General features: G+C 40.6%; 1 protein-coding gene across 1 annotated transcript; it reads right to left on the bottom strand.

Annotated features, from left to right (window-relative positions):
* Window positions 1–672: 672 nt before the first annotated feature.
* HACD1 (3-hydroxyacyl-CoA dehydratase 1) lies at window positions 673–23,530 on the bottom strand. The gene is made up of 7 exons (XM_041767910.1): window positions 23,197–23,530; window positions 13,754–13,871; window positions 13,551–13,569; window positions 13,386–13,474; window positions 10,115–10,236; window positions 5,800–5,978; window positions 673–2,486 (listed from the first exon to the last, which is right to left on the bottom strand). The coding sequence occupies exons 1-7, from the start codon at window positions 23,460–23,462 to the stop codon at window positions 2,404–2,406; spliced, it is 876 nt and encodes a 291-aa protein (XP_041623844.1). The 5' UTR covers window positions 23,463–23,530; the 3' UTR covers window positions 673–2,403.
* Window positions 23,531–24,288: the final 758 nt, after the last annotated feature.

Here is a 24,288-nt window from a genome sequence, read left to right as displayed (position 1 = left end):
TGTGGGGCAGGTTACTGTATGATTCCGTATTACTTGCCACGTGTCATCAGAAACCATGAGACAGTGGCATATGAAATAGATGCTTACAAATCCAAAGATGAGAAAATAAAGCTCCTGAGAATCTACAGAGGTCAATTAACAAAAGCTTCCGGTGAAAATGACTTTATGTTTATTTTGGCATACTTCTAAAAATTAAGTTATAACAGGGATGTTGTATTAATATCAAAATAAGGCTATAAAAGGAAAAGGAAAAAAAGACTTGCACGCACTGTACATATTATATATCTTTAAGACTACGAAAAATGAAAAACGACCAGAATCTTATGGAATGTCACCAAATATAAAGGAAAGTTGCTAGTATCACAATTTCTTGATAAATGTTTTTCCAATGCTGCGGGCTACAGGATTGAATGGAAGTTCGGTTTGATTCATGTCCTGGTTTGCTTATTGAAAAAGGAAAGTGGGGAAGACTTGGGGAGAATTCTAAAAGGTGCAGGCGCAGGAAACAAGTGCAAAGGAATTTCAAATACTTTGTCTCTCAAATCAAACTCTCATTTAATCACTCTGTTTTCTACACACAGGATAGTTTAGAATTAGTTGAGTATCAAAGATACTGAAGATAAACTAAATCTAAAGTTTAGGGGTACTATGCCAACAAAGGTCACTAAATAGTAGTTTGATGCATTTTCGTTTTTATTAATCACAATTCCTACTTCAGGATATTCTACAACTGAAGGAAATAAAGAGTTATTACAGATGCTTGAAGGGAGTACAGGTTGAATTAACACAAGTTTTGGGAACAGCATTTAAAATATTTTTCATAAGACAGGCATCTAACAGGATCAAGATGTAAATGAACTTCTTATACTATGGTACCAAAGGGAACAACTCTTCCCCCCAAATTTCTTCCATATAAAAATTCAAGATAAAAACGGATCAAACACTGTGAGAGCAGAATGAACACTGGCATTTTGAGAATTAGTAACCTCATACAGAGAATACACAGGCTGGTTAAAACATTCAGCTGCAGAGAAATATTAAAATGTAATAAAGGAAATAGCACCTTTTAAAAATCATGTTACCTAAAATGATAGTTTGCAAAAACTATTCTGAACTGCAAATTTTCACATGAAGAAAACTGAGGAGGTACAGTTTTGAAATGTGTTACGTACATGTTGATTGTAAACAATACAGAACATTTAAAGCCAAAATTCTCCTCCATACCTGTAGTAGGGAAAAAAAAAATCCTTTTCTCTTAAAGTCACACATTTAATACTGTCTCTAAACTGGGTCCGTAAAGCAGCATACCTTACCTAAGTAAAGGGAAAAAATATTTAAAGGGCCTACTTAAGAATTAAAGCAGTATTAAAGTATCTTTGTATGTCTTTCTTTTTTTTTTTTTTAATGTCTTTCTACTAAGCACATGGATAGGAGCTTTATTATAAGACTTTTTGCTTGAAATTCAGTGGAATTCAGAATAAAATGAGTCTGTCAGGTCATACTCCAAAACTTTTCATTACCTTAGTATCACAAGGGGATTATCATAACATGATTTTTATTAGATGATTCCAGGTGCAGAGAAGCCTTTCTCCGCCAGAGTTCTAACATTATGATCAGACCCAATGTTATTTGTTTTTTACAAGTGAGGCAAAGTATACACTTGCATTCTTTCTAATCCCTTAAAATCCTTAGAGTTGAAAAGGTTGTCCTTGAAGGTTAATCCAAATAAAAATGAATTTGCCTAGCAGTACATGTAATTTTAACAGCCTAGACACATACTCAAAGAATATTTTCCAATTGTGACATCTACTTGAATATTTTTATTATACAGCTACTTTACCTATATCAAAAGTTCTATCAAAGCAAATTATGTCCATGCTCCCAAAAATGGTTATTAATCAAAAATATTGCCTTATAACTTGTAGGAAACAGATCTGGGTTCAGGAAATATCAATATATTCTTAACAAGTCATTATAATTCTGCATTTACTTTTTTCATTTATAAATATCACATAAATACCACTGGCAAGTTCACAATGTTAAATCATTAAACTAATTTGTAAATATTGACTTAAAAACCTTGGAGCATGTGCTGCAAAAAAAAAAAAAAGTAATAATTTTTAAAAAGGTTTTTTTTCCCCCCTAGGTCATGCACCCAATTATTTTAATGATCACCTTCCCCGGAGTTGGTAATAAATACTAGTAAATACTTGCATAGTTCTTTATAGAAAATGGACCTAACACAATGTGAAGACAAATATTGGCAAATATCACATCTCAGGTTATAGTCTAAGAAATCATACAATCTGTAATATTTCATAAAGTTGTTTATTCTTGTTATTAAAACTTGGATTCAAGTAATCCTGGTTATTCTGGAAAAAGCACCTTGTTCAGGGGGATCATTTAATCATCCTTTTCTACAATCACTTCTCCATGAAGCACCTTTCTTCTTTGGCGTAACATATGAAAGTAGAGTTGTGGGAACACTATTTGAAGAGAGAAAACAAAGAATACTGTTGAAAATTATTTATACTTGGAACCTCTTACATGTTAGCAGCTGTTGAGGGTAAGCACACCATCTCCCACCACAGCACCCCCCCTTCCCCGGACATTTATAGAGCTCAGGCTAAGAGTACAAGTGGAGGCCTGCACACCATATGCCTACGCGTTTCACAGGCTTGCCTCCTTTTATTGCGTTTTTTACAAATTGAAGGTTTGTGGTAATCCTGCCTCAAGCAAGTCTACTAGCACCATTCTTCCAACAGCCATTTGCTCATTTCGTCTCTTGTGTCACATTTTGGGGAATCCCCTGATACTTCAACCTTTTTCATTATTATTGTACTTGTCACGGTGATCTGTGATCAGTGGTAATGAATCACCAAAAGCTCTGATGACGGTGAGCAGTTAGCAATAAAAAAAATATGTTCTAATCAAGGCGTGCACACTGATGCTATTGCACACTTAACACACTATAGTATAATGTAAACCTAACTTTTATATGCAGTGGAAAGTCAAAATATTCACTTGACTCACTTTATTGCAATATTAGTTTTATTGTAGTGGTCTGGAACTGAACCTGCACTATGTCTGTAATGCCATTAACTGCTGGGCATTCTTTAGCAAAGTTAAGTATCTTGATAAATATACTTTCATAATGACCTGGAACACTGCCAGAATGTTCAGCACAAGGAAAACTGCCCCCCTCTCTCCAGCCCGTTGGCTGTCCTGCACTGTGAGGGGTCTCATGAACACATGTAGGTATCTAAGCCCACACAACCCAGCTCTGTCCATACCCTTCACAGACAGCTGCCCCTCAGCTACCCCTTGATCTCAGGGAAGCATACACTGAGGACATGGTTTACTCCTCAGGAGAACAGAAGGGGAAAGGCTTCTGTGAAGTCCCTAGACACACGGTCAGTGCCCTCGGGGTAGTAAAGTCCATGGTCCCAGGTTTCTAGAATGTGGTCTAGAAGGAGGAGGGGAAGCCTGGTGGAGGAGTGATTAGAGGAGGGCCAGAATAGGGTCCTCTAAATCAGGGTACAGAACAGGAGCCCCTCTTGGCTGGGTATACGGCTATTCTGTTAAAAACACACTTACATGTGTGTGTTAAATCAGTTAGATAAATGGTCATCTGCCCTTTTAAATTTGAAGAATTACTTCAAGTTTGCTTCTATTATAGTGCTTTACTGTGTAAATGTTAGTGGATGAACAAATTAGCAGCTATAAACAATACAAATGTAAAAATGTTTCTGAGAATGATGGACAGGATTAAAATCAATTAACTTAATAACCAAAAAAGCCTCTGAATATCTCGCTTAGGCAACTTTGGTGAACTATTTTTGGAACTTAGTCCAAATGGAATAAAAATTCACAACAGAGTTTATTTCTTTAAACTTTTTTTTTTTTTTTTTTTTTTAATGATAGTCACAGAGAGAGAGAGAGAGGCAGAGACACAGGCAGAGGGAGAAGCAGGCTCCATGCACCGGGAGCCCGACGTGGGACTCGATTCCTGGTCTCCAGGATTGCGCCCTGGGCCAAAGGCAGGCGCCAAACCGCTGCGCCACCCAGGGATCCCTATTTCTTTAAATTTAGGTACTACCAGGGACGCCTGGGTGGCTCAATGGTTGAGGGTCTGTTTTCAGCCCAGGACGTGATCCTGGAGTCCCGGGATCGAGTCCCACATTGGGCTCCCTGGAGGGAATCTGCTTCTCCTTCTGCCTGTGTCTCTGCCTCTCTCATGAATAAATAATGTTTAAAAAAATCTTTAAGGAAATTAATAAATTTAGGTATACCCATTTTGATAAATGTAATCATCATACCATACTCAGAAGCCTAAACATACTCAGGTAAAACATACTTAAAGCTACGATGAACTGAGAAGCTGCTATTGACACAGGCCAGAGTCTACGTCTCCCAGGATACCTGAAAACACACAGCCAAGTTATTGGTTTGATATTTTCAAGCCATGACCTGTTGGGCCCTGGGTTTCCGTGGAGATGCCTCAGTAGTCGTAAAGAAGAGGGGAATCCAATACCCAAACCTAGAGCTGCAATATGAACAGAAGCCAGCCCTGCTCTGCTCCACACCTGGGGCCCCTCGCCGGATCCTGGGGAAGCAAAGGGTGCAAACAAGCCCTGTGGGTGACCACCCTGGGCCCTCCTGAACTGCCCCTGGTGGATAATCTGATGAGAGTCAGGCCGAAATGACTGAAGATGAGGGAAATGAAAACAGTGTGACCATCAGGTCAACTTTGATTTTGAAAAAGTTTAAAAGTTGGAGGCTTCAAGGGACTAGCCAAGTTTAATGCTCACTCTCTTTACATAAAATATTTTATGTAAAATTTTTTTTTTACATTTTACCTAAATATCATGTCGATGCAGATCTTAGATACTATAAACTTTTCTTATTTTCTCACTGGTACCAGTCTCCAATTTCATTGAGAAGGGTAAATAACAGCCCTGCTTTACCCATATTCCCTGCTAGTGACTATCAAAATTTGACCTAAAAAAAAATACCACTATTGGCATTTATGTGAGGTGAGTAAAGCTTCATCAATTCACAGCAACTCTTAAGAGGTGATGAGAAATTAATGAAGGGGTTGAGTTATTCAAAATATTTTAAGGAAAGCAGTTTCATTATTTTCTAATATGTAGAGCAACACACATGAGACTAAAAGGTATTCCTAAATAACTTTTCCAAGTACATGCTCAAGGGTTAGACAGAAATGACCTGATATTTTCTTGGACAAAATGTTTATCTTTAGATAAATAATGCTGGCAAACGGTTCGCTGATGTGTGCTCTTTTTTAAAAAAAAAGTCATATTCAGCTTCTCTTTAAATGATTCTGAGAAGGCAATCATTTGTGTATTAATTTACTTACCTATTTCCTTTTAATTAGGAAAGAGTCCTTTCTGACTCACTCTTCCATTATTTTAAATTATGAATACATGTGGGGTTGAACAGAGGTTTTTTATTTTTAAGATTTTATTTATTTATTCATGAGAGACACAGAGGGAGAGGCAGAGACACAGGCAGAGGGAGAAGCAGGCTCCACGCAGGGAGCCTAACATGGGACTCAATCCCAGGACTCCAGGACCACGCCCTGGGCTGAAGACAGCACTAAACCACTGGGACACCCAGGCTGCCCCTGAACAGAGGTTTTGATGTATTTGTAAGTCATCAGGTCTCCTTGCTTATTAAACTAGTGATAAACTAGTTTAAATATCATTAAACCATGATATTTTTACAGACACGTTTGCAGCACACGCTAAATCAGAGTACTAATGTCCACATACTTACATGGTATATATGAGGCCATGGTTATAAGAAGAAAATAGTAGTAGTCAAAGGAGACATTGTATTTATTAGGAAGTCTTATCGAAAACATTCCTGTCTTCTTCACATATGGTAAGGCAGCATATATTGTAAGGAGTTCACCAACAACCCCGACAGGATATAAGATGATAAAAAAATTGTATCTGAAAACAAGAAAGACCCCAGAAAATTACTCTTTTAGAATAACTGGAAAAAATAAATTAAAAAAATTTAAAAAAAAAAGAATGACTGGAGTTGATATCATTCTTTGGCTACTTATTGTCTTTAAACTTAAAAACACACATATTTACAGTGTCTCTCACAGAAGGTTAATTTTTTTCTACGTTATCATTTGCTTATAAATTTAATTATCCTTTTTTATCATAGCAGTTTCTATATTAGATAGTAAGATATTAATAAAATAAGACAACTTTACAGTACTGAAACAGTGGTATATGTGTTAATGTATATGTAGTGTGTATTGTAAAGGATGTAAATGCTGTAAATACTATATTGTAAAGTACCTATAAGTATTATAAGGTATTGTAAAGGTAACTTCTTTGACACCTGGAATCAAAACTGAGTGGTTTGTTCTTTTTTTCCTTTCAGCATTTATTGATCAAGTGCTGTCCTTTAAAAGACCAGTTATGATCCTAATTTTATATCTAAATCTTAAAATTACCAAAGTGGTTCTTGGAGGCATTTGGAAGCTTCTTTGCAGTTACCAATTAAAAGAAAATTAATTTCTATTTCAGAAAACTGAAATACTACTAAATATATACTTATATATTAACATATAAATATACTAAATATATTTAGCATATTTAATATATAAATAATACTAAATTATCAGTACTTAATGAATATATTGTCTAAAACTGCTCTCATAACAAAATAGGTAAAACAAGTTGTTTTGAAAATTCCCACAATAAAGGAACAGTTTGCTTAAAACAGAGTGGAGAAAGTTCTATTCAAAATCCAGAATCAGAGCCTGTTCATCTGGGCTGTGGCAAGGTCTCCCACATAGAGCGGACCAGCCATCATTCATGACTACAGTGAGGGGAACACTCTGCAGGCCTCTATAGGCCTCTAGCAGGAAGAGCTTCGAGGACCCAAGGCAACAACACTTCTCCATTAAAGAAAATCATTTTTCTCCAAGGCAGTTACCACAGAAAATAAAGGTGAAAATCTTGGTAGAAAAGGACAGAAATCAAATTAATCTGTATTTGATTTCATCATGTTGTTGGCATTAAGATATCGGTAAAGAAATATTAGTATAGCAGAAATGTGGAGGCAACTTAAAAGTCATTTTATTATTTATTTTGTCAAGGATACACACCAGTAAGAGACGGTGGTGGAACAAAAGTAGTTGCCAAAATAAATTCAGGGGTAAAAGAAAAGATGAATGATCCTTTTACTGTCCCTGTCTATCCCTCCTTGCCGTGGGTATATCATTACTAGTTTTGTGTAGTTTTTTGTATATTATTTAAATCACTCGTTTCTAATCTTAATTTCCTAACTCAATGTAAAGATCATATAACTGAACATTTTTTAATCCCTTCTCAAGTAAAACTTTTTTTTTTTTTTTAAATTTTTTTTTTTAATTTTTATTTATTTATGATAGTCACACAGAGAGAGAGAGAGGCAGAGACACAGGCAGAGGGAGAAGCAGGCTCCATGCACCAGGAGCCCGACGTGGGACTCGATCCCGGGTCTCCAGGACCGCGCCCTGGGCCAAAGGCAGGCGCCAAACCGCTGCGCCACCCAGGGATCCCTCAAGTAAAACTTTTAAACTTAGTTACACAGTTTTTCAACTTTGTGTGACTCTCCGATGATTTTTCTGGAAGCACTATTCTTCCACAGAAAAAAATATTTATCTCCTAGAATAAACTAGTTTAAAGCCTTCAGCCACTGATTATTCTTAATGCAATAAGAACAAAGTATATAATTCACTTTCTTTTCACTTTAAAAAAATTGTTTTAATACTGCGAAGAGAAAAAAAAAAACTGCAAGTTTTGATGGCAGCGTGAGCAATTTAACTACCTATTCAGAAAAAGAATTCCTCCTTAAAGATTCCTAATTGCTGTCTAAAAATTTTTTAAGGGAATGCATTTTTGAAATTAAAACATAAATTAACATAAAACATAACAACATATAAGTGCCTATTCAGTGGACTTTTCTAGGAACATTTCTAACACATAAATGGAATTGAAGTATATTCAAACTAGTCACAGTAAGCCAGCTATTTATAAAGAAGAAGTCATTCTTATTGTAAAGTTTTATTTGAGAATGACAGCTTCAACATTTGAATATAAACATAAATATTATTTTGGGTTTTTTAATAAGGTTGGCAAATATATATAAATGGTCGGGATCTTTTAAGATTTTTGACATGAAATACAATTACTCATGATTATGATGAACTGACATGTATTATGCTAACATGTGCATTTCAAAGTTGAAAGATCTTACAGTACTTGGTTTAACACTAATGCAATTGACAAAGGATTTCTAAACAGCAAATTTAAACATGTTTTGAACTTTTTCAGAAATTCAAGACATGCAAAATGCATTCCAAAAGGCAGACAGACAAAACATTGAAGATCGTTATCTTCTGCAAATAAATTTTTTTTATATGGCAAATGAGATTATATCATGAATTAGTATTTTCAAAGGTGCTAGAGATCCAGAAGACTGAGGTCATGCAAGACACGAGATGCACTGAGATGCATTCTAGGATTAGTCCGGCGATACTCCAAACTGCCAACTGTGTGAAAGGCCGAACTACTCAAAGTGAAAAAGTGTTCAGTTACAGTAAGAATAAAATCAACCTAACATATATAAACAGTAGCGCAGTAAAAACAAATCTGACACTGGTTGTATGTTACCTTCAAACAAATTAGGAATGTGTTAATCTAAATATCAGAGTTTTAAAAACTAAAAATATGGATATAGTATTGTTTATAATATCTCAAAACAGGATTTATAATATTAGCAAACTGGAAATGATCTAAATTCTGGCAACAGAGAAGTGGTAAGTCATACTATAGAACATTGGGCAGCATTAGGTTATAGCTAGATCTAAATATTCCTGCTTTGATTTAAAAAAAAAAGCTCCAAGATATATAAACAAAAAGCAAATATAATGTCATTCTGCTTATGTTTTTAGAAACTCATGTTTGTGTTCAGTTTTGTTAATACGAAAAAGTCTGGATGGTTAAACTCTAAACTTTTTCCCTCCAAGAAAGGGAGTAGGTGAGGGAGGAGTATAAATAGGAAATTTCCATATTGATTCTATATATTTCTGTACTTTTTTGAGCTTCTTACAGTGAAAACATATTACTTCTGTAGTTTAACAAAACAATTTAAAGAATGAAAATATCCTCAAACCCTTTTACCTTACCTATGTGGAACAGACATGTAGGAGACAGACACAGATGGGATACAGCCCTCTTACCCAAATTGTCTCCTTGCAACTTCCCACTATCTGGCATCTCACATGTCTGTTAGTGGTTTTATTTTTTGGTCTCTTATGTCTTGAGAGGACAGAGCTTTTCTTGTGTTCAAACTTGCATCTCAGGTATGCCGTCGTTACACAACACGTATTGTTGTGGATGTGAGTATAACACCGAGAACAAAAGGAACAAATCTATGCTGGCTTATGATCTGTTCTTCAAAGAACAGTCTTGCTTTTATAACTGTAAAATATCAGCTGCTCAAGGCCTTCAAACTTTAAAAAAAAAAATCTTTTTGCCTTAAAAATTGTTTCTTTAGGATATATACATTTAGAACCCTTGTAATATATATTTTGTCCACATTCCAAAAAATACAGCTTAAGTGTGACTTTTAAAAATGTCTCTGCTACTTAAGACACCAAAGAAGCTGACACTGTATACATAGGATACTAAAAACTGTGGATACTAATTATTAAAATAATTTAAGTCATTCAGACAAAATGCCATATTTTGGCACAGAATTTACCTATATGATTAAAAAATATTGTATATTTTGCTTTCAGAGAAAAATGAATGACCAATTCAGGTTGGGTAAGGATACTGATCTAACTTGTCTGGCACTGATTTTACTCAAAATCAGAATACATTAATATGATTTCTCTCTGGTCATTAAATTAAGACTTTAGAATTCAAGTTTTAATATTACTAAGAGAAAAAAAAAAAAAAAAAAACACCCAGCATCCTGGCATCATGGTGCTAAGACACAAATTTTCCTTCTCTGGTGTTAGCTCAGCACAGAAAACACGCATGCACTAGTCAGAAACTAAACTGCAAGACATCGCCACCTGGCCCATTTAATGAAGTATGGCAAGTGGTCGAGAAGACTGAATGTGTAGAAGGAATAGCGAGTGATCTCTGTCACAGTCCACGCGACCAGAAAAAGCACCACGCTCTCCTCATTCTGGATCTGCAGAATCACAGAGAAATCCACAGTGTCGTTCAACCCTGAACATTTTTCGCCAAGAAGAGTATACTTTAATTATTTACTATGTGTCTTTGATTACACTGGAATGTCAGGGGTAGACAGAGGCAAGACAGAAACCTCAACACAGTGACCGTTACGTAATTCATGACACGCACAAATATGTCCTAGACACGGAAATGGTCAAATTTCTAATGGTTTCTCCTTCTCAGCCTTCTCTCTGGCCGCTGACGTAACCATCCTAGGACATCAGCCCCTCAAAACCAGAGTGGGAACAATCTGATGCCCCAACTTTCTATGGCTTGTCTGGCTGTACCCATCCTACTGGAGCACCAGCTACTGCACCTGCCCATTCGCCTTTTGTCCTATTACCACCATCTGAATTCAGGGCCTCATGGTCTCTCACCCAGACTACTCTAACAGCCTTCTAAATAAATAGTCTCTCCACTCGTTATTCTCTTCATGGAAGAAAGTCTTCTCTTAAAAGCAAAACAAACAAAAATGCATTTGGAAGCAGTGGTCCTGTGATTTAAAAGCTTCTTTGGCAGTCCTGCTGCCTAACAGGAGAAAAGGATTGTATTCAAGGTTCTCGACGATCAATCTGAGCTCAGAAATCTCTCCAACTTCATCTGTTCAACTTCCCACTACCGCCTCTCTCTCTCTAGTGACACCAACTTTGTATTATTTCCAGAACACGCTCTTCCCCCCAGTTAGAACGCTACTTACTCCCTTATTAGTTACCACCCTATTTCTCACCCTGTAAGATCCTGCTAAAGCATCATGCCCTCTGGAAACCTTTTCCCATGTCCCACCTTTTGCCCTGACCATTTACTTGCTCACTTTCCTTTTTCATGTCCATATTCTAACACTTGCCAATTTGTATTAAAGTCTGCCTGCCTGACTTGTGCATCCACTGGTGCTCTCGACTCTCCTTACACATCTCTTCCTCAGGGAAGCCTTCCTTCCCTCCTAGGCCAGGCTAAGTCCCCAGGTACACTTTGAAACATATTCATTTTTTTTTTAAAGATTTTATTTATTTATTCATGAGAGACACACACAGAGAGAGAGAGAGAGAGAGAGAGGCAGAGACACAGGCAGAGGGAGAAGCAGGCTCCATGCAAGGAGCCCGATGTGGGCCTCGATCCCGGGTTTCCAGAATCACACCCTGGGCTGCAGGCGGCGCTAAACCGCTGCGCCACCGGGGCTGCCCGAAACATATTCATTTCTTATTTCAAAGCTCTAAAACTAATATAATGAAATGATTATAGTTGACCCCTGAGCAACATGAGGGTTAGGAGCACCAACCCCTGCTGCGTAGTCAAAAAACCTGTACATAAGTTTTGACTCCCCAAAAACTTAACAGAAGATAACCTACTGTTGACCAGAGGCCTTATCAATAACATAGAAACAGTTGACACATGTTTACATGTGAACACATATTTACATGTTATATGTATTACATGTTATATTCTTATAATAAAGCAAGCTAGAGAAAAGAAAATTTAATTAAAAATCAAGAGAAAATACACTTATCGTATTGTACTGTATCAGAAAAAATCTATAAAAAGAAAAATCTATGAGCGAACACATGCAGTTCAAACACATGGTGTTCACGGTCAACTGTATTTGTGCAACTACTCGCTTACTGTCTCTCCCAATTACAGGATCCACAAGGCAGGAACTGTATTTCTATTATTAACTGTCAGATCCTTAGCATAGTCTCAGGCATAGAACAGTTGTGCAGTTAGTGTTTGCTGAATGATTCAACATCTGTCTGACTGCCCCCCCAACCAGTACCCACTAGAGCTGGAAGTGCCCTATCCATTTCAAATAAATCCAGACATAAGCACAGTGTCAGGTGTATAGAAGGCACTGAATAAATGTTGGCTGAATTAATAACGAGGAGCGGAATGGTGCCAGAAAGAAACTGTTGTTTGAGAAAACTGAGTAGTAATACTAAGACAGAGATCCTTTGGAGGATAAAAAAAAGAGCAGGTGGGTCTTTTTTTCTCCTGGGCACTGGCAACCCATTAGAATCTCTTTGACTTCTTTTCTGCAGCTGACGCTGGCCATCCTGTCTGGTCTTTCTTCTTCCTCAGTCTTCAGACTCTTTGTAGTCCTGGCCCAGCTATTACAGTCACTCACTGTCTGGAACAGTCTTTCTTTGATTCTGTTTATGTCCGACTCCTGCTTGTAAAGCACGCGGCGATCTGAATGAGTCTGGTTCTGCACGTGGCATGCGCTCACTGCTAAGTGCATGGCAGTCACTCGTGAGGGGCCAGGTGGGCTGAGGAAGCCCAGTGAAAGACGCTAGTCAGGACGGCTAACGTGCAGAGTGGAAAGAGGGCACAAGGGCAGGGATCTGTCCCCACACAGACAGGGGCCAGGACGTCCAGCAGGCAGGGGAAGGGAGTGAGGTATCATGTCAAGCAGGCTAAGGACAAGAAAGGCATCTCAGGAATGGAAAGGAGGCCAGAGATCTGTCCTCAAGTAGACAGGAGACGCTGGAGGCTGTCAGAAGGTCAGAAGGGCCCATCTGGGAAATGTTTCTGTCATGGGTTTAAAAGGCCCAGTGTCTTCACATAGCGAGCATGGTGTTTGTTTGTCTAGAAGGGTTTAAGCCATTAATTAGATTCAGGTCTGTCTCCTGTCATGCCTCAATAAATAATATGCTAATTTCCCCTAAGTTCCTCAGCCCTTCCAACTTTTCATTTAGTCTTTCCCGTTTGCTCAGATCTATGAAACTACATTTGCTTTTTATGCCTGTTGCTACAATACTCCATGGCGAATGAGGAAAAATATACTGTTTATACCGGCGACTTCAATACATAATCAAAGAGAATATACATCCATATAAAATTTTCCGCTGTTTGACAGAATATGAATATTAATTTTTAAAACTGGGAAACATCAGAGGAGAATAGAAAATGGATATGAATATTTAGTTTTGCTTGTGTTTCAAAGTCATTCTACTAATGTGCTAAGTCAATGTACAGTCACACTTAAATCCAAACTCAGCCCTTTTTTGTCTAGTGGTTCTGCTTCCTGAATTATAGCAACATTGGTATTTTAGATTCCTATTAATAAAAAACTTTCCTGCAGGCTCACAAAGAGAAAGCGTTAGTGTCACTTACTGGTTTTATACTGTGAGTAATGAGCCACACCATAAAGATTCTTGAGCTCACTTGGACCCCAGCCACAATCACAGAAGTAGGTACAATCCCTTAAAGAGAAAAACAAGTCAACCATTGCCCTAAAGGCAATTTATATCGACTATAAAAATTAAATCAGAAACTCACCAATTAAACAGTGGACTATCTGTAAGCAAATAAAAAAAAAAATCACAAGTCAATAGCATGCAACATAAAATAAACCCGTGAATGCTGGTTTTCTACAAATTTGAAGGTGATATATGTCATCAGAAAAATAAGATTGATTTTGCTCAACAAATAATTTTTCAAATAAATAGTACAACGGAAAAATAGCATCACTGAAAACTTACCTCAAGCAAGGCAAATGTCTGGAAAAATTTAAGTGTCTTCTGAATACTTTTATATAAACCTTTGTGTGTTCCTTTTTCCATATAAAAACGTACCATGGCAATAGCTAGAACCAACCACCTAGAAAAAATAAAAGTGTTTTGTAAAGTTCTATAAAAATGAATACCAGGGATCTTCCTGAAAGGAAATGGCATAATTTATAGTAATAATATGTATGTTTTATTACATTCTCAGTTCATTATTCTTTTTAACAAAATCCACTGGAAAAAATGACATGGTTTTTACACTGACCCTTCTTCGAGGGGATGAATAGAACATATTGGAGATCAACTGGATTCAAATGTCAATGTCCATTTCATGTTTGGTTTCAGCAGGTGAACTGACAGACTGAAGAAATTATATACCCAATTGAGGTCATTATAAAGCATCCCATAATTATATATTTCTTATGGTAAAAAGCTGTGTGTGTGTGTGTGTGTGTACATACACAAATATATAGTATAGGACACCTGGGTGGCTCAGTGGTTGAGCATCTGCCTTCGTCTCAGGTTGTGATCCCAGGGTCCTGGGATCAAGTCCCACATTGGGCTCCCCACAGGAAGCCTGCTTCTCCCTCTGCCTATGTCTTGCCTCTCTCTCTGGGTCTTTCATGAATAAAGAAAATATTTTTAAAAATCTAAATATATAGTATATATTTACACGTAAGTATAAAGATCTTTCATATTTTTTAATTTTTTAAATTTTTTTACAATTTGCACAAAATAATAACAATTGTTATTACCACAATTGTATCACCACAAAAGGCGTACATATAGAAGGTCTGATCTAGGCCTGCTTTCAAAGAGTTGTTTTACAAAAGGACAAAATACAAAATACATATGCCTTCCCTTTTCAACTTCTATTTCTACATGACAGAGGTTCTGTGCTGTGAATTACCGGCACTTCATACACAAGCTACACCTGTGGAGACCGAGTTTCTCACCTTATATTCAATCCGCTAAAGACAAATTGAATTTGTCACAATTTTAAGAGCACTTTCAAGTTTTAAAAAGTTGTGCCATCTGTAACTTTTTAAAATCTTTAGTAACACAACCACGGAAATGAGTACCTAACCCAGGCTTTTAATTTGGTGGTCTCTAAAGTGTCTACTTACATGGGTTTATGAAATACATTATTATACGGTTTTAACTTTTTTTTTTTAAGATTTTACTTATTTATTAATGAGAGACACAGAGAGAGAGAGAGAGGCGGAGACACAGGCAGAGGGAGAAGAGGGCTCCGTGCAGGGAGCCCGACGTGGGACTCGATCCCAGGTCTCCAGGATCAGGCCCCGGGCTGAAGGCGGCACTAAACTGCTGAGCCACCTGGGCTGCCACGGTTTTAACTTTTTAATTAAAGAACACTCATAAAATGGACAAACGGCTTAAGATTCCCCACAAAGGAACTAGTGATTGAATATGATGAATGTGATCAACAAGGTCAACAGAAGAAGATGGCAGTGGGCACTTCTGCTCTGGGCACTTCCACTCCTCCTCAGCACACACTGAGGGGAAAGCAGGGGTGTTCCTATGAGGTGTGACAAGAAGTCAGGTAAAATCTGAAATTATCAAGACCTCTGAAAGATGGAAAAGTTAGTGATAACAACAATGCTGATAATAACATATTTTCAGAATGCTTTCAATGTTCTACTCAAGGTTCTAAATGCACATTTAACATATTAATATTTCACGCTCACAAAAGCCCTGTGAGGTAGAGATTGCTATTATCCTATTTTACTGTAGAGGAAACAGGCAGAAAAGGTCACATGGCCGGGATATAAACCTACCAGTGAGCTCTTGCTTAGAATCTATACTCTTGTACCATGATGCTATACTGGTCTGGCTCTAGGTATATACATGCCTTGGGATATTAGTTAATCATAGTATTTGGTATATTTGAATTACAAGTAAATTTTAAAAGTTATAAAGAGGGGGGCATGCATGGCTCAGTCAGTTAAGCATTTGCCTTTGGCTCAGGTTGTGATCTCAGGCTCCTGGGATCAAGCCCCTAGTAGGGCTCTGTGCTCAGCAGAAAATCTACTTCTCCTTCTCCCCCCAGCTCATGCCCATGCATGCTCTCTCAAATAAATAAATAAAATCTTTAAAATAAATAAGTAAAAGTTATAAAAATTGTGCTCAAATATTTTAACTGATAGTAGTATGCTATCAAAAAGGTTTGAGGGCCACTGTTGTAGATGAGACAGTCACCATGCAGAGATGTCAAGTGACTTACCCCAAGTCTTAAAGTCAATGGGGCTGGGGAAAAATAGACCCTCTGAGGTCTCTTAACCCCCATGCTATTCTCTCTCCATGATACCCTGGCTTTACTGGATTCAACTGATGGCTTCATCCCATATGAGGGCCACGGGCGAATTCTGTGCTGGGCCAATCTGATTTAGATGCCTCCCAGGTTTAAAGTGTTATGATTTCACCATCTTCAATTCTAAGTCCCTATACTAACAATAAGAAAAAGTGTATTAAGCTGTTTAAATTCACATTTTTCATACATTTGTCTCTTTTTTTAAAAAAGGAAAACGCCAAAAAGATCATTTTGAGAGGTAATTATTAACCTACCAAAGAGTTCATTAAAGGATTCATTTAGACAGCAAGTTTTCTTTTGAAATACCAAGATATAAAAATCCATGTGTTATAACATGGTCACAAATTTTACTGCTGTTCCATAGGTGGCAGTATTGTACCACCTAGTATACTATTTTAACACCAATAACAAACTTGTTCAAAATAAAAGAAATTAACACTCTGGGTGAGGTTAGAAAGGACCACAGAGACATCTATCCTAACTTCTCATCTATTTTCAGTCAATATGGCCAGGAGCTAATCTGAACTAATCAGTGGTCACTAAACCCACCGTCACAACAGGATGACAGTCAAAGTCTCCCACAAGGACCCTCCATTTAACTAACTTCAGACTTCCTACATTCATCATTTAGCAATTGTAATTTTAAAAAAATGCAAAAGCGATGAGAGCTTCTGCAATTGGGAATTCTTTTTTTAGAAATCCTGTTTTTAAAAAATAGGCCAGAGCGACTGATAATCCAAATATGAACCGAGATAGCTATGCTCAGTCCTTGAGAAAGTACTGTCTTTGGAAAATATATAAACGTGTGCTTTATACGTAAAAGACTGCTTACTTGCTTAATTCATTCATCTTCACGTTCAACATTTATTGCTAAGCCAGAAAGTGTGCTACATGTTGGGAAATGAGAAATAAATAAAACCTAGTCCTTGCCTCAAAGAACTATTAAATTAGTAAGTGGATAAAACTAAATAGTGCTACAACAGGAGGTATGTGCCACAATTCACTAAACACCAGGCCTTCCTTACCATGTCACTACGCTATGATGACCCTGAAAAATCTTATCAGAGGAGTTCTTTCTTCTAGCTGTCTCTGGTGCTTCTTTCACTCCTGAAGTTTCTTGGAGACAACCTGCTCCATAAGGAACTTGGTTACACCAAGTTCTACACCTGTATCTTTTTTATTCCAGCACTTCTTTTTAGATTTTAATTATGAACAACTTCGCACATACACGATACAGAGAATGGTACGAGGAACCCCCAAATACCCACTCCCCCGATTCAAGCATTATCCAAGCCTCTATTCACTTTTCTCCTTACCATCCCTTCCCCTCATTGTTTTGAAGGAAATCTCATACATTTTGTAGTTTAATTCATAATAAAAAGCTTTTGATAAACATTACCATAATACCACCATCCCACGTAAAAAGTCAGTAACAGATCACAAAACAGAGTCAGGTTATGAATTTTCTCAATTGTTTCATAATTTTTAAAAATCACGATTGAAATAAAGTTCACATGTTGTAAGTAGTTGCTATGCCTTTCAACGACTCTTTTAATCTATAGGTTTCCCCTCCCTCCCTCTATCCATTCATCTCATCTCTCCTTCTCTCTTTCTTGTGAAATTTGTCTGTCCAGGACACTGAGTGGTTTGTCCTGGAAAGTTACCCTCAGTCTGGGTTTTGCTAATTAGATATCCAGGGTCATTTATTATGTTCTTCTGTTCCCTCTATTTCGTGTTGACAGTTCCTGGCTTGTCAGATAGAGTCACATTTGAGGCTAATTCCTAAGTTGTGTTGTGTACTTCCCTAAAGAGCACATACCTTCTGGCTGTCCCTCTCGTTTGTCTGTGATGCTAGCACTCACTGCCGATCATTGTTCAGATCCATTATTTCAGCAGTTGCTGAAAAATGGTGATATTCTAATGTCATTTCTTCCTGATACCTTCAATAAAATCACCATTTGGAAGCTCCTACCGGAGATGGTCTTTGACATTCATAGCATCCATACTTTCTTGTTTTTTTTTTTAAGATTTTATTTATTTATTTATTCAGAGAGAGAGAGAGAGAGAGAGAGAGAGAGAGGCAGAGACACAGGCAGAGAGAGAAGCAGGCTCTATACACCGAGCCCGACGTGGGACTCGATCCCGGGTCTCCAGAATCACACCCTGGGCTGCAGGCAGCACCGGGCTGCAGGCGGCACCAAACCACTGTGCCACCGGGGCTGCCCACATCCATACTTTCATGTATTGTTCACTGATACCTGTAAACCTCCTTTCCTAGACTAAATTAAAATTTTTATTTAGCAGCCAATATGTGTTTCAAGGTAATGCACATAGACATTCGAGACAATGGAGTTAAACTGAAAGGTTCACAAAAAAAAAAAAAAAGATAAACTGAATTCCATTTAGAATAAAACCTCCTGCTCTTTGAAGAGAATAAAAAGCAAGCCACAACTAGAGAAAATATTTACAAATTACATATCTGTAAAGACCTATATCCATACCATGTAAAAAAAAGCAAGCCACAACTAGAGAAAATATTTACAAATTACATATCTGTAAAGACCTATATCCATACCATGTAAAAAACTCTCAGAACTCAGTAATAGAAAATCAAACAGCTTCATTCTTAAAAAAAAAAAAAAAAAAAAAACTGGGCAAAGAAGATTTGAAAAGACACTATGCCAGAAAAGACACACAATTGGTAAGTAAATGCATAAACAGATGTTCAGCGTCATCAGTCATCAGGATAATGCAAAATAAAATCACAATAGAGATAACACAATACACCTCTTAGATGTCTAAAATTACAATGACTGATCAATATCAAGTGTGGGTAGGATGTATAGCAGCTCTCATTCGTTGCCCACAGGGCTGTAAAATGGTATAATCATTCTGGCAAAGCTGGACAGTTTCTTAAGAAATCAAGAATGTGACTACCATTGACCCAGCCATTCCACTCAAAGATATTCACCCAAGAAAAATGAAAGCATATGTCCAAAGACTTGCACGTGAACGCTCACAGCTTTGTCACAGCCAAAAACTGGGAAGAACCGAAACGTCTATCAACAGATGAATGGATAAACAAGTTGGATAAACAAGGTCCATAAAACAGAACTACCCTCCTCAGAGATTAAACATGTCTATTTAACATTTTGGGCAAAGTATATGTCTGAACCCTGGGTCTGGTGCTCTAACAACCCACACTATGTATACTCTGAAAACATCTTAAATAGTTTCTCTTTGTCTATCAACCACCTTACTGATCACTTCATATCCATGATCTTTTTATTCTTTGTAATAATCTAGCAAAGTAGTGTTTTAATTTACAGATAAGAAAACTCAAGGTCAGAGAGGTTAAGTAACTTCTCTGAGGTTACTAGTCCTCTGAGCTAAAAAGGAGTAAAGTACTGCCTTTAACCAACACCTCATTGTGGTATTTACAGACTAAAACCCAAACATGTTGGCCAGGCGTTTAAGGCCCTGTGCAATGGTCCAGGCTTCCCATTCAGCTTCACCCCCACACACACACACTTCAGGCCCAATTGCGATCACCTCAGCAACATGTCTAGGAATGTCACATCTCTGTACCTTAAGTCACGCTGTTTCCTCATTCATGCCTATCAAATCCTACTCATCCTTCAAAGCTCAGTTGAAACGCTATGATCTTCACCACAAAGCTCTCTCTGATTCCCTCTACCTGTCTGACCTGTCACCTCTGTCACCTCTGTCGAGCACTTATCTCATTCTTTCACTGCAATATACAAATGCCCCTGGGTTACACTTCTTCAAGGACAGAGCCTAAAATATTTATCTTATGTCTCTCATTTGACCAAGGATGATGCACTTGACACATACGGGCTCAAAAGTCTTTGAAAAAAAAAATGAGAGAGAGAAAGAGAGAGAGAGAGAGAAATACTTCTCTGGTCAAGTACCTGTTATGAACAAGTACCATAAAAATCCTCACATCCTTTAAAGGTGTAATTCCACTCCTGGGAATTTATCCTAAGCAACTAATTTAAAAGAAACAAGTAAAAGCAAATGTCATTAAGGGAATGATCTAATCTGTTATTGTGCATTAACTCTATACACTCTTCTATAGCCATGAAATAATACATTTATGAAAACTATGCAGAAATATTTGGTAGAATATTAGGTGAAAATAGAATATGTAATAGGGCAGACACCCTAACTACAGTGCTTTATAAGTACATTTAGGAGGTGACACTCTAATGTGGGACATGAGGACAATAAGCAACAAGACAAATTACTACGTTTATGACAATAAGCGCAATGAGAAAAACAAAGCAGGCAGGAGGAATGATAGCATAATGGGGTATATGCTTTCTGCATGAAGAGCGCTAGGAAGGCCTCCCTAAAAATGGAGATTTGAGTGAAAGCCTGAAGGAAGTTAGATACTCACACTAAATATAACAAAAAACAAAAGGTCATGCTAAGCTTATAGAATTAGGCAAGTTCTTTTTCTACATTTATGTAGACTTCTCACCTATTATTGTTTTCAAAACTATTATAAAAATTTAACATACTTCAGAGTTCTGCTAAAAGAGAAAAACAAAATAAGCAAGGTAAATGAACAAAAAGCACCTCAGCTAACCTTCTGCTATCCATACTATTCAATGTATACCTCGGTGTCCCACTTTACACACCACAACCTCATTTACCACTGTTCTCCAACATCACCCTCCAAATAGGTCAAGAGAATATACCAAGCTTTCTTGCATCTCATGCCTATTTCTAGAATTTATCTCACTTGAAATATCTACCCTCCACATATGCTAATCCTATTCCTTCTTCAAATCTCAAGGACTCTAGAAAGCCTCCAAAAGGTTACATGGATTATTCCATTTTGGTTACCTTGCTTTTAAACAGAGATGAAAATGAAAAGTGACCTTCCCAAAATAGGTAGGGAGACAGATAAGTTTCAGACACGCAGTAACTTGCTGGGCAGGTAGGAAAGATAGGAAGTGTGAGAACACAAAGGAGGGAGCATTTAATTCTGTTCCAGATAGGGTGGGAGACCTAGAAACCTTCAGAGGATGGCTTGATTTAGATATCATACGAGGAACAAGGAGGATATTATATGAAGAGTGAACAGCCTGAGCAAGAACAGAGAGAGTGGTGAAAATAAAAATGTGTGGTGCTTTGCCCACATTATGAGTTACAGCTGATTTCAAACGCAGTAAAACTGGAATGGGAAATAGGGGAGCAAATTGCAAAGGCCCCTGAATGACATATAGCCTAATCCCTTGGATTACAGCAGAGGTAATGGGGAGTCACTGAAGGCTTTTAACTAGAGTTATGCACTGATTTTCACTTTTAAAAGGTTAACCTGGTTTTCAGAAGGGAGAGTGCACTAGATAGAAAGGAACAGCAGACCAGTTAAAGGCAGGTATCCCAAAAATATTAACCGCGTAAGACTCTCACGGGAGAGAAAATCCTATCAGTTCCCACTGTCCCTAAGACAGTAGCACAAAAAAAATAAATAAATAAAAATAAAAATTAAAAATAAAAAATAAAAATAGGGATCCCTGGGTGGCACAGCGGTTTGGCGCCTGCCTTTGGCCCAGGGCGCGATCCTGAAGACCCGGGATCGAGTCCCACATCAGGCTCCCGGTGCATGGAGCCTGCTTCTCCCTCTGCCTGTGTCTCTGCCTCTCTCTCTCTCACTGTGACTATCATAAAAATTAAAAAAATAAAAATAAAAAAAAAAGACAGTAGCACGGTGGGTACTCAACTATTCCCCAGTTTTTCTCAGTGTATTATTTTTCTCTTTCAAGATTATAAAATTCAGTAAAGCCTAAAGGCAAAGAAGTAGCAGGTCTCTGGAGTCAGACTGTCTAGGCTGAAATCCAAGTCTGACACCTGCTGGCTGCATGATCTTGAGCAACATACTTAACCTCTTTGTGCCTCAGTTTCCTGGCCTGTCAAATGTAGTATCATGTACCCCGTCACGGGATGGTAGAGAACTAAAATTGAGATGGTACAATTAAAGTAATCAACCCAGTACCTGGCACATGGTAAATCCTCGTATTGTTCGTGAACCGTATTTGGTATTCAGGGTTACACCGAACGCCTCATAGGGACTCAGTACTGGGTCAAACTATTTATTCTGTATAGAGTATAGAGTATACGCCCCGGGGAGAGTGTAAGATGCCAGACATTCCCCCACACTTCTATGCATTAATACTCCATGAGACAGTAAGTTCTTAAAAAGACCATGCGTTTTAGAAACAGCAGAGCATTTTCCCAACAGGTCCCGCAAAGCGATCGACACAGAAGTGTCACTTTGACAGCTCTCTGCAGGGCTAGTCGTGGCGTGACCTTAACTTCTAAGTCCTACTCAACGTCGGAAGGAAGAGCTCAGGGACTCGGGGAGCACCGGCCCACAGAGATGCTGGGCTCGAGGGCCACGCTCCGATGCGGCAGGGTTTCGAGAATACTGTCCCCAGGAAGAAGTTCTGGGGCTCAGGGGAAAAAACGAACAAACACCCAACCCGAAGCCGCTCGTGCTGGCACTGGCGGTTCAGAGCGCTCTGCGCTGCGCGGTGCGGTGCGGCGCCAGGCAGCGGGCACCGGCCCGACAGCTCCGGGCGCGGGGCCGCCGGACACGGGCGTTTCTTCAACAGCAGCAGCAGGCGGCGGCGCCCGGGGCGGCCGGGCCGAAGCCGCCTCCCCCGCCGGTCGGCCCCGCATTCCTGCCCGGGTCTATACTTAACCTCCGGCCCGCGCCCCGGGCCGCCGCGCCACGCCGTGCACCGTATTAGGCAATGCCGGGCGAGCAGGGCCCGGGCCCCCCCGTCCCCCCCGCCCCGCCCCGCTCCGCTCCATTCAACGCCGCCGGCCGCCGCGGCGCCCTAGCCCCTCCCCCGCGCCGCCGGCCGCGCCCCCTCCCCGCTCCGCGCCCCCCCGGACGCCCCCGCGCGCCCTCCGCCCCCAGGCCCCCTCCCCGGCCCCCTCCGCGCCGCCGCGAGCGCCCGCAGCCCAGCCGGCGCCCCGAGCGCTGAGTGTCGGGGGGCAGCCGCGCGGGGCCGCGGACCGAGGCAGGCCAGGGCCCCGGCGGCGCACGTACCCCGCGGTCATGGCGATGTTGTAGAAGGTGAGCCAGACGGTGGCCAACAAGCCGAGGCGCCTCCGCCTGCCGGGGGCCTCCTTCTCCTCGCCGGCCTCCGAGGCGCCGCCGTTGCTGCCGTCCTCCTCGCTGGACGCCATGGTGGCCGTGCACCCGGGGGCGGTGGGAGCCGGGGGAAGGGGAGCGGGAGGGGGCCCCGCCGAGCGCGCAGCCGAAGCGCCGCCGCCGCCGCCCGCCGCCGCCGCCGCCTCGGTCAGGCGCCCCATGTGCCGCGCGCAGGGGGCTCGGCGCCGCCAGCCCGGCCGCCCCAGGGGGAGGAGCGGGCGCCCCCGGCCGCCGCCCCGGCCGCCCCGCCCCGCCCCGCCCCGCCCCCGGCCCTCGGGAGCGCGCGCGGCGCGGGGATCTGGCCGCCCGGCCGGGGAGCCGGGGCGCCGGGGCGCGGGGTGCCGCCGGGGCGCGGGGCTGCCGCGGGCCCCCGCAGAAAGCCGCGCGCGCCCCCGACCTGGGCCCCGCGGGGGCGTGTGTTGGGGCGGGCGGCGCGCACCTGCGGCCGGCGAGGCCCTGCCCCGCCCAGCCCCTGGGAAGGCACAGTGTGGGCGGGGGACCGGCAGGGCGACCTTCCCGCCGAGCGCGCCTCAGCACCCTCCGGGGAGCAGTCGCCCACTTGCGTCTGTTTCCCTTTAGCCGGCCGGTGGGGCGTGACAGGGGGGACACGTAGAATCGCCTCCCTCGGGTGGGTCCCCGGGGCCGGGGTCCTAAAGCCGTGGCGGCGCCGTGGCGGCGTTAGACGGGAGCTGGAGCGGGAGGGCCTGGCGAGACACCCTAGGGGACGCGCGCCCCGGGGCCCGTGCGGGCGAGCGGCAGCTGCGCCGCGACCGCCGCTGCTCTCCGCTCCATCCCTTTGCTTTCCGTAGCTTCCCTCAAACACCCGTGCCTTCTCCCAGGAGCTCTCGACTCTTTCCTCTTCAAGCGCACAGTTGGGAAAGCCGGCTCTGGAGTCGGGTTACTGAAATTCAAACCCCAGATTCCTGGCTCCCCCAGTCTTACAAGCTTGTGAACTTGGGCACCTAAACTTCTCTGTGCCTCAGTTTC

Source organism: Vulpes lagopus, chromosome 8, assembly GCF_018345385.1.
Source record: "Vulpes lagopus strain Blue_001 chromosome 8, ASM1834538v1, whole genome shotgun sequence".
In the NCBI taxonomy this organism is placed as follows: Eukaryota; Metazoa; Chordata; class Mammalia; order Carnivora; family Canidae; genus Vulpes; species Vulpes lagopus.
This window is presented reverse-complemented; position numbering and strand designations above follow the sequence as displayed.

Bases quoted from the DNA above. Each gene is read 5' to 3' on its own strand.
- HACD1 (XM_041767910.1), bottom strand. From the start codon at position 23,462: ATGGGGCGCCTGACCGAGGCGGCGGCGGCGGCGGGCGGCGGCGGCGGC. The intron at 10,237-13,385 runs GTAAGTGACACT...GTGATTCTGCAG, and splicing joins TTACTCACAGTATAAAACCA to ATCCAGAATGAGGAGAGCGT. The intron at 5,979-10,114 runs GTGGCGATGTCT...TCTTGTTTTCAG, and splicing joins TACTTCATTAAATGGGCCAG to ATACAATTTTTTTATCATCT.